At 53.4% G+C, this 10,378-nt stretch overlaps 1 protein-coding gene across 2 annotated transcripts; it reads right to left on the bottom strand.

Moving 5' to 3' along the window:
* Positions 1-682: 682 nt before the first annotated feature.
* Positions 683-9,971, bottom strand: LOC118026849 (ral guanine nucleotide dissociation stimulator-like). 2 transcript variants are annotated; one of them, XM_035029891.1, is made up of 3 exons: positions 3,322-9,971; positions 2,657-2,716; positions 683-1,783 (listed from the first exon to the last, which is right to left on the bottom strand). In XM_035029891.1, exons 1-3 carry the CDS (start codon positions 3,438-3,440, stop codon positions 901-903), a joined length of 1,062 nt encoding a protein of 353 aa, XP_034885782.1. In that variant the 5' UTR covers positions 3,441-9,971; the 3' UTR covers positions 683-900. The 2 variants fall into 2 exon arrangements, with proteins under 2 accessions (XP_034885782.1, XP_034885781.1); XM_035029890.1 differs by having other exon boundaries at positions 2,657-9,970.
* Positions 9,972-10,378: the final 407 nt, after the last annotated feature.

Here is a 10,378-nt window from a genome sequence, read left to right as displayed (position 1 = left end):
GTGAATCACTCTTCTGTTCTGTAACCAGACACAAAAGGCCATATTGTAGGATTCCAGACACAGGAAAATCCCAGAACAGGTAAACATCAGAGACAGGGAGAAGAGCAGTGGTCTCTGTGATGGGAATGTTCTAGAAGTGAATTGTTGAGCAACACTCTGAGTGTACCTCATGGCACCTGGATATACAATTGAGAAGGATCAGAGGGGCGCCTGGGTGGCTCCAGCCCTTAAGCTTCTGCCTTCTGCTCAGGTCATGATCCCAGGGTCCTGGGACTGAGCCCCCATCAGGCTCCCTGCTCCATGGCAAGCCTGCTTCTCCCTCTCCCACTCCCCCTGCTTGTGTTCCCTCTCTCGCTGTGTCTCTCCCTGTCAAATCAATAAATAAAAACTTTATTTAAAAAAAGAAAGAAAGAAATAAAAGAAAAGGATGAGAGTAGGGGCGCCTGGGTGGCTCCAGCCCTTAAGCTTCTGCCTTTGGCTCGGTCATGATCCCAGGGTCCTGGGATCGAGCCCCGCATCGGGCTCCCTGCTCCGCGGGAAGCCTGCTTCTCCTCTCCCACTCCCCCTGCTTGTGTTCCCTCTCTCGCTGTGTCTCTCCCTGTCAAATCAATAAATAAAAAGTTTATAAAAAAAAAAAAGAAAGAAAGAAAAGAAAAGGATCAGAGTAGGGGCGCCTGGGTGGCTCAGTCGTTAAGCATCTGCCTTCGGCTCAGGTCATGATCCCAGAGTCCTGGGATCGGGCCCCACATCGGGCTCCCTGCTCAGCCGGAAGCCTGCTTCTCCTCTCCCACTCCCCCTGCTTGTGTTCCTGCTGTCGCGCGCGCTCTCTCTCTCTCTGTCAAATCAATAAACAAAATCTCTATTTAAAAAAAAGGAAAAGAAAAGGATCAGAGTAAAACTTTACGTAAACTCAGATTCTACTTTATTTAAGGAACGAAGTCCAGGAAGCCACCATACAGGTGCATACAGACCACAAACACTACAAGGAATGCAGTGACAGGGGAGGGGAAGCCGTCCTCCGGGGGCAGGGGCTGGTTGCTCCACGGAGCCAGGGGCTGCTCGGCCCGGCGGCGACCCCAGGACCAGGGCCTGGACCCTGCTCGACCTCCGGGTCGGGTGGCTCTTCCAGCGCAGGAGCGTGAACGAGCGCTCGGACCAGCACCTGCCACGGCGCCCACGGGGCCGGGCACGCCCCTGCTCTCCCCAATGGCTGAGCCCCCGCAGCAGGGACGGCTCGGCCCGCGGGGGCTCCCAGGCGACAGCAGGGGCCACAGCGGGAGCTGGGCCCGGTTCTTGCGCTCCCTCCGGATCTCGCTCCGGGGCTGGGGCTGTAGCTCCCAGAAGAGGAAGTCTCCTCGGCCTGATGGGCTCCCCACGGCCCTTCCTCCTAAGTGAAGGAAACTCTTCCCTCTGCTCAGTGCTGAGTCCAGGATCCGATCCCCGGGAGGTCTCCCTGGACCGCAGCCCATGGGGATGGGGATCTGGGACTACGCACTGCTCCCGGCCCAACCGCACTCTGTGGAGGCTTGCTCTGCGTGGCCCGCCCGGTCCCCTCCACGGGCCCAGCCGGGCACCCCTGGCCCTCCTCACCCCCAGCCTCTGGCTCGGGGGCTCCAGGGGCTGCAGCTGTGACAGCAGACGCTGGGCACGGCGTTCCAGGTCCGAGCCTGGCACATGGAGGCCCATGTATGTGAGCAGCACGTTCAGGCAGGGAAATTCTGGGGGCTGGAAAAAATCCTGGGGATATTGGTCCAGCCATGTGCCCAGGATGGAGGAGATGGCCCTGGGGACAGACAGGTAGGCAGGGAGTCAGAGGACAGGCACCCTCCCACACAGATGTCCCAGGGAACCCCTGAATGTCAGAGACCGCGCCTACTCCTTGTGCACCTGTGATCTGGAAGGACTGCCTGACGCAGGCCTGGTCACAGAGGCCAGGCTGCCAAAAGCCTTTGTGAGGGGGAGCCCTTGATCAATGGTGTGGCCATTTCTGTCCTTGTTGGGGGAGTCCGGGCACACTCGTCAGCCTGTGTCCTTGCCCACTTGCCACTTGGATTCAACTGCATGCGGCCAGGGAGGGGTGGTGTCGGGCCTGTTCACTGTCCTCCCTGCACACATCACTGCTCTGTGAATATCCAGCCAAGGAGGGAGCAAAGGCACTCTGTCTCGTGCCAGGCCTTCCCAGGACCCTCCCAATACCTCCAGCTTTACCTCCGGTGCCTAATGCTGCCTCATTCACTAGGTGCCCTGAGTGGGTCTCTTTCCACTGACACTCATCTCCCACAGGGTGGGGGACGTCTGTCCCTGAGCTCTCACTGGGTCTCCTGAGCACCTGCTGAGCACCCAGTGTCCAGGTTCCACCAGATCGCTGAGTGTGATGGCCCCACACTCCTTGTTGTGTGTCCTGGGATTGGGGTAGAGACAGGGCTGGGAGGGGGCAGGGATGGGCAATGACTCTCTTAGGGGCTGAAGCTGTCCTCCAGCCCCCTCTGCTCTCCCACAGTGCCCACAGTCCACCCACAGCTCCCCTTTTCCCCCGATTCCTAAAGCAGGAGTCGCAGATGTGTGAGATGAGGGTCCAGCAGCCCCCCATCTCACAGTCCCCTCCCTGCCCTCATGGGGAGGGAATTCCCTCCTGTAGTAGCTGAACCTCACTCACATGTTCCGCTGCTCCAGGGCTCCGCCGAGCTCATCAGAAGTAGAGAGAACGCCCCCATATCTAGAGGAGGCCAGAGGGGCACCACATGAAATGTCCTGTGGATGCCACCTCTCATCATGTCTAGTGTCACTGTCTGACCCCCGACTAGTCTGGAGCCCTGGGGTACTGTCTGCTCTGTGCAGGGGCCAGTCAGCTCCTAGGGAAGCGCCTGCACTGAGTGGGGCTTCCTGAATGCTTGATGAATGGAAGGGCCCCAACCACCCCATCACAGATATCTGAGTGGGCCTGGGCCCCCTGCTCAGCCCCAGGCATCCCTGCTCTGGTTTCACCCAGGACTCGGACCCCAGATGGAGTCTCAAATCTCCCTTTCAAATGGCAAAACAGCCCAGCTCAAGATCATAGTGACAGTGAGGGATGAGGCAGAGGATTCCTCGTGAGGAGCAGGACAATGATAAATGAGCACAACCACAGCCCCTCTAGCAGGCCTTTCTGCAGGCCCAGGCCCCCAGGTGTACTTTCCCTAAAGGACACCACTGAGTCCCTATAATAAGTCTGCCCCAGTCAGAGGAGCAAACCGAGGCTCGAGGAAGTTTGGTGACATTCCCAAGACTCACAACCAGGCGGTGGCCAGATCTCACTGGGCTGTGGAGGGGCAGGGTGCTCACGTTGTAAAGAAGAGGTCCAGCACCTCGGGGTGGTGGCAAAAGCCGTGTACGTGCCCAGGAATGTGGAGATGTGGCTGAGGTCTTTGCCTACGAAGGCGGGCACCAGGTGTTATTGGCATCTCCAGCAGGTCAGCCCGGTTGGCCCAGAGCACGCGGGTCTCATTCCTCTCTGTGGCTGAGCCGTTTTTATCCTGAGGTGAAACGGAGGAGACATGCACTCAGCTCTGTAGCCACCAGGAGGGTTGGGGGTGGGAGCGCAGACCAAATCCCCAAGATCTCAATGACTTATGGCAACAGGTGGGACAAGAGGGCCCATAGTAGAGAAAACAATGAGGTGCCTGGGTGGTTCATTGGGTTAATCCTAAGACTCTTGGTTTTGGCTCCGTCACGATCTCAATGTCTTGAGATCGAGCTCCTCATAGGGCTCCGTACTTAGGGGCAGAGTCTGCTTGAGGATTCTGTCTCTCCTTCTGCTTGTCCCCACTCTCCCCCTGCCTCTCTCTCAAATCAATCAATCAATCAACCAATCAGTAAGTCTTTCAGGACAAAGAAAAAAGGTCCTTGGCATCCATACAAGGAATTGAAGTCGATAATGTCGGAACACGTTTTATGTCAGCTCAGGGTGTTAGCTGAGTATGGACACCACCTCCCCGCATGAATGGCACCGATCCCGTGATCTCTGACAACATACCCCATTCTTGAGATGAGAGCACAGACACGTTTTCTTAGGTGAGAGGGCTCAGGATAGTAGGGCATGTAGGATGTTTAGTGCAGCACTGTGAGTTGGCCACAGAGGGGAGTCCCATCAAAGCCCTGCATCACTCAAGGCCTCAGTGGCTGTGGTAACCGACTGGCCTTCTGGAATGTTGTACAATGAGGCCCCTGCTCCTGACCCTGTAGGGGCCCCAGGGATGTGGACTTTCACAACCAAAGGGCAAAGCAGAAGACACAGTACCATGAGCCCCATGTCCCTTTGGGGAAAACTCTCCCAACTCACCATGATCATGTGCAAGATTGGAGAAGATGGGGAAGGACTGTTAGGCCAAAGGGGACACACGGAGGACTAGTTAGGAAAATGCATGGCACAGTGCAAGACGATTCTAGCCGAATGGGATGAGACATGGTTTAAAGTCTCTTTTCTGATATTCCTACAAATACGTGGACAATGATGGCGCATCTGGCCCAGGCAGGGGCAGGGCCCCGAGGGCAAGTTTGGGGAGGAGATGGGGATGCAGATCCAGATGGAGCAGGACTGTGGGAGGGAGCCCAGGGCAGTAGCAGGCTGGCTTCTGGGACCTGAGGCCCTTCTGCTGCATCGGGGCCCTGGGGGGTGGTTCAGCCCAGCACCTGCACTCACCCTGAGCCAGCGCTGGACTCTGTTGCCAGTGTGGGGCACCTTCCTGTCCTTCACGGAGGGAGCGCGGAGGCCCTCATCGTCCAGCTCCTGCCCCGTCTCCTGTCGGGAGCTCTGTAGAGACAGTGCCAGGCGGCCAGGCACGAGGCCTCAGAGCCCTGTGCGGCTACCTTTGCTGGGCCTCGGACCCAGGGACTCCATTCCACACACACACCACACCACAGGATGCACAGCCCTCCACCGCGGAGAGAAACGCGACACCGCCTCAGGGTTTTGGATTTGCTCTGGCACAGGTGAGAGGCCCTCAGGGATCCTCATTGCCCGACCCCCCACCCCCGTCCACCATGACCTCGGTGTGAACACGAAGGCACGGCCAGGGCATCCGCTGCCCTGCGACGTCCTCCAGCCCAGGGGCAGGACCTCCCCACACATCCCTCCTTCCCGGAAACTCAAGAGGAGGGGATGGGGCTGGCCTGGGGTGGCTCAGGGAGGTGGCTTGGCCTGGCCCGGCCTTCTCTGTATTACCTTATGGCCCCTCCTGCCAAACGCCCTGAGGCAGCGGGGGTGAGCCTTGAGCCAATGTCTGCAGCAGGTGAAAAAGCCCTTCCCTGGGGTTTCTGGAAGCCAGAGCCCCGGGAAGTAGGCAAACAACAAGAGAACATCTTTCATGATCGGGTGTCTCCAGTCAAGTGACCCTGATGCGGGACTACAGTAGAATGTGGGTGCCTGGTGACGGGGCTTCCAAGTTCTGTTGGGGTCTGTGGTCAAGGAAGTGACTTCACTGCCTGGGATCCCCTACCTGGGTCCACTCCCGGATTGACACGCCCACCAACAGTGCTCTGGGCCCCCGGCTGCTCATCCCCGGTCTGCATGCAAGGCCACATCTGTGCCCAGTGACACAGCGCACCCCTCACCACAGCCCACAGGGAAGGTCTGGGTGCAGCCAGGGCCCCAGCTTGGAAACACACCCGGCTTCAGACACAACTCTCCACTCTTACCTGGACTGACCCTGCCTAAGCCACTGTACTTGTCAGGGACGGTCTGTGTCTGGTCTGTCCAGTGCACAGTATTCCAGCATGGACTTCCTCCAGATGTCCCAGGCATATGTGGGATGAGATCTATGAAACTGGAGGAGTGGTGTCTCATGTAGGAAATACCTCCAACCACATTTTCTTCCTCTTCTCACCTTCTCTGAGTCCGCTACTGGTCAGATTCCACCCCACGGTCCCTACTGGTGTCTCTGTGTGTGTGTGTGTGTGTGCGTGTGCGTGTGAGCATGTGGACGCTCAGCATGTTGTGCACGTGTGTACCCCAGGGCTCACACTCTGGAGACCCCGAAGAGGGCAGCCCCTCCGACAGAGGGATGGGCAATAGCTTCCCAAGATCTTAGGCTTCCTAAGTGCCAGAGCAAACCCTAAAGAAGGCGGTGGAGCCTTGGCCCTTGAAGGTCAGAATCCACCCTTACCCCTAGAGTCTGCCTGTCCTGCGCTGCGAGCCATTACCTCCTTTCCAATGGGTGTGATGTGGATGGGGGGCCACTCAGTGGGTTGCCATGACCTGGCTCCTCCTCAGACAAGAACGTGCTGGAATGCCTCCTGTAGGATATCAATGCTCACCCTCACCCCCACACCGTCTCCATGTCTGTGGCCACTTACTTCAACACGACCTTTTCCAGAGCCCCCACTGAATGGTGAGGTGCATCCAGGGCCCCAACTTTGAAGACATTCAAAGAGCTGGGTTCGTGCCTGGTCCAGCCTTCTTACCAGTCCTTGATTCTGGGCAAGGCACTGACCCAGCAGGGGTCTTCCCCTTCTCCCCTCAGTGGCTCCCGCTGATCCCCAACCCCTGTGTACACATCCTTGTGTAACCCCCTCCCCTGGAGTGTGATCTGGACGTAGTGATTCACTTCCATTCCACAGAACATGGCAACACGACCCAAAGCCCCTTCCGAGATTCGGTTATAAAAGCTCCGTGCCCGGCCCCGTGCTGGCCCTGATCTGTATTGTCTCAGATCCCCACACTGGGGAACAAGTCCCTATGTGGAACCATGATGCAGGCATGTGCACGTGGCCTAGCACCGAGGGCCAACAACAGACAGAAGAACTCAGGCCTTCGAGGTGGACTGAATCCTGCCAACACCCCTAAGTGAGCTCGGGTTCTCAGTGAAGCAGGTCCTGTCTTGGTGTTGTCAACAGCCCCAACCTCCTGAGAGGCTCTGGTAGGAGCCCCCAGCTGAGCACTGCTGGGGTCCTGATCCCCGGAGACTGTGACCCAGTGAGTGTTGGTGGGCGAAGCCACCGAGTGTGGGGAGATGTGGTGTGACCCAGCACTAGGAGCAGGGTGCTGAGACTGTCCACCTGCCCCAGGCCCTGCCCCTCCTCCTCTCCCTCTCTGCTCTCCTCCTTTCTAACCTCCACTCTGGCAACATCAACTTGGGCCTCCACTCCTCTGCAGCGTGGTGCCCTCTGCTGGCTGCATATACTTGGATTTGTGCTGGGGTGTCTCCTTGGCCTGCCTCAGGAAATCTCAATGTCACCTCAGCACGGCCTTGTCAGACCCCTCACCTGCCGGAGCTCGGGACCCAGCTGTCGCCCCTGCTCTCTTCCTATGGAGTAACTGCTCTTTTCATTCACGTTTTTCATTCATGTTTGTCCATCTTCCCTCTAGACCCTGAGCTCCTAGAGGGAGAATCCGGGTGGTGAGAAGCACCTGCCTCATCTGAGTGCTCAGGGCACAGCGGCTGATGAACAGGCCAGAGGATCCATCCCACCACCGACCAGTCCAATTGTTGGAGCCTAATTGATTTGGGTCCTTTGGAAGGGCTTTGTTTTCTTTTGTTTTGTGTTTTAAGTAAACTCTGTGTTCGATGTGGGGCTCAAACTCACCACCCCGAGATCCAGCGCCACGTGTCCTACTGACTGAGGAAGCCAGGTGCCCCTTTGGTCATTTTTAAAGCTACTAGGCTGGTAACTATTGAAGTTAACTTGGTGATTTCAACATTTAGCAGGTATATTTTGTTACGCTGAAGTACCAAATATCTCCCCAAGTTCCGGTAGCATGTCACCATGGATTCCCCCACATGACAGCGCTGAGTGGCTATTCAGATGGGAGATGGAGCGCCTTCCTGTGGTCACTCAGGACCCCAGAGTCCCTGCACCGTGGGCCTTCTCCCTCCCTGGGAGGTCATGTACCTCTGCAGCCATGAGCACAAGGGGGAAGGTGACAAAGATATACATACAGGAGAGTGTTCCTAGCCAGGTCTAAAAGGCTCAAAATATCCACCTTCATGCTCAATCTTTTACTTTTCGGGGGGATTTTATTTACTTATGAGAGAGGAAAGAGAAGAAGTAGGGGGGAGAGGCAGAGGGGGAAGTAGAACGAGAGAGATGCTGGGGTGAGGAGGACAGGGGGTGCCTGGTGAGGGCCTGTGGAGGGAACAGCTTGGGCCACGCAGAGCAAGCCTCCATCGACTGTGGTTGGGCCGGGAGCAGTGAGTAGTAGTAGTAGTCCCAGATCCCTGTCCCCATGGCCTGCAGTCTGGGGAGACCTCCACTCAATTCATTAATCACTGACCCAATAATTAATCATTGACTGACTCAATATCCCCATCTGTTAAATGATAATATTTTATAACAATATATATTATATAAATATTTAATTATATTATAACTAATTATAAAATACTATAACTATATATTATATATCAAATATTTACATAATATATATTGTTATAAAATAATATATGATATATATGCATATAAGGCAAAAAGAATGAGATTTATATAATTTGAATTCCAATCGTAGACAAAGGGAAAACCCAATTAAATTTTTGTTGGGATCATGTGACTGTTGCTCATTGGCATCATGTCCTCTACTATCTCTTACACTAACAGTGTATTTGTGTGTCCTTATTTTAGTTCTGTTCGTTAAATGGCCACAGCTCACTAAGTTAGTTAGCGTGGTCTACTTGTTTACTGATCAGATGGTCACAATCATGCCTGTCACAGTCTCAGTGATGACTCCATTGTTTTCAAAATTACTTCCAGGGCAATTCCATGTGACAGGACCAAGAGCACCAGTCATTGCCTTGGTTGGGGAAGAGGCTGTGTTGTCCTGCCAGCTCAGCCCATCAATGGATGCTCAGAACATGGAAGTGAGATGGTACCGGAATGATCCTTTTGGCCTGGTGCACCGTTATAGTACTTCCCAGAATGATATGGAAGAGCAGAGGCCAGAGTACCAAGGGAGGACAGAGTTCCTGAAGGAGAATATTACCAGAGGGCATGTTGCCCTAAGGATCCATCCCATCCAACCTTCAGATGGAGGGGAGTATGCATGTTTCTTTGAAAGCTCCACATACTACAATGAGGCAACATTCCAAGTGCTGGTCACAGGTGAGTCTCTGCAATGAAAACTCTTACACAAATTTTATTATGTTTACATCAACAGTCTGAAGTATCTGTGTATATGGGTAGAGGTGGCTAAATCTATACAAATACTATGATGTAATGCCTAGAAAGTTAAATATGTAAAACCGATCAATCAATCCATCCCAACATTCTTTGGCTGCAGTAAAAATATATTTTCATGTTTTCTATTGCAACATCATTACTTTGAAGGAAAGAAAGAACAGGGGTTATAGTAGGTACTATCTCAGCAGAGTCCCAGGAATGTATCTTAGTCTCTATTCAGAAACACAGAAGGAACTAAACAGAGGCAGCAAGAATCTCACCAGCCTGCTACCAGGCTACGTTTTCTGCACCTTGCTGCTGTCCACTCTGGCAACGGTCCAGTCAGATGCGATGTTGCTGACTCTCAGTATAACATCCTTGTTTGTTCAGATCCCTGCATAATCTGTCCCCTTAAATCTCACTCCCTCTCAGATATTTTCCACAAACAAAACAAAACAACAAAAACAAACAAACAAAAAAACTATACTGCCAGAATGAAAGGTTAGGATTCTAATTCAACCATACACTGAGACTTAATCAGCATTTTCTCTATAAACATTGTAAGGCCTTAGACTGAGTTCAGATGATGAGTTTCTGTATCACCTCCTTATAATGTATATTAAGAGAAACTAACCTAATCCATCAGATGGAGCCAATAATATTGACCTTCCTCCCAAAGGCAGGAAAATCTTCTCCTCCAGGACTCCCTAACCTGTTTGCAAATGTTCCTGCCTCCTGTTTAGTGACAATTCTGCATATGCTCTAAGTAATCCTTTATCCACATTTATATAATAAATGGTGGGTACTATATAATTCTTCATAAAATAAAGGGGGCTACTGTGAAGAGACTTGCTTGCAAGATTTAAACACTTTTTTGAGTCAAAGTTTTTGTTGCCAGACACTTTGATACATACATCACCTAATAGTATTTCTGCTGAGTCAAGGGGAGAATAGTTACCTCTTTCTGAGATTACTTCCTGGGTTTAGGGAAATCTGCATCTTTCTTTAAATTTTATTTATTTATTTGAGAGAGAGAGACAGAGCTAGTGACAGCACAAATGGGGAGGAGAGGGAGAAGCAGGTTTCTCCCTGAACAGGGAGCCCAAGGCAGGGTTGGATCGTAGGACCCTGGGATCATGACCTGAGCTGAAGGCAGATGCTTATCCAAGTGAACCACCCAGATGTCCCAGAAAATCTGCATCTTTAGGAAAGTATACTGGAGTTCCTCACACAAGCGAATGTCACTCCCACT

This window comes from Mirounga leonina, unplaced genomic scaffold, assembly GCF_011800145.1.
Source record: "Mirounga leonina isolate KUSES-001 unplaced genomic scaffold, KU_Mleo_1.0 Mir_323, whole genome shotgun sequence".
In the NCBI taxonomy this organism is placed as follows: Eukaryota; Metazoa; Chordata; class Mammalia; order Carnivora; family Phocidae; genus Mirounga; species Mirounga leonina.
Note: the sequence above shows the minus strand (reverse complement) of the source record. Positions and strands in the feature narration are given on the sequence as shown.

Bases quoted from the DNA above. Each gene is read 5' to 3' on its own strand.
- LOC118026849 (XM_035029890.1), bottom strand. From the start codon at position 2,922: ATGGGGTGGTTGGGGCCCTTCCATTCATCAAGCATTCAGGAAGCCCCA. The intron at 1,784-2,656 runs GTGAGTGAGGTT...GTCTGTCCCCAG, and splicing joins GCCCTGGAGCAGCGGAACAT to GGCCATCTCCTCCATCCTGG.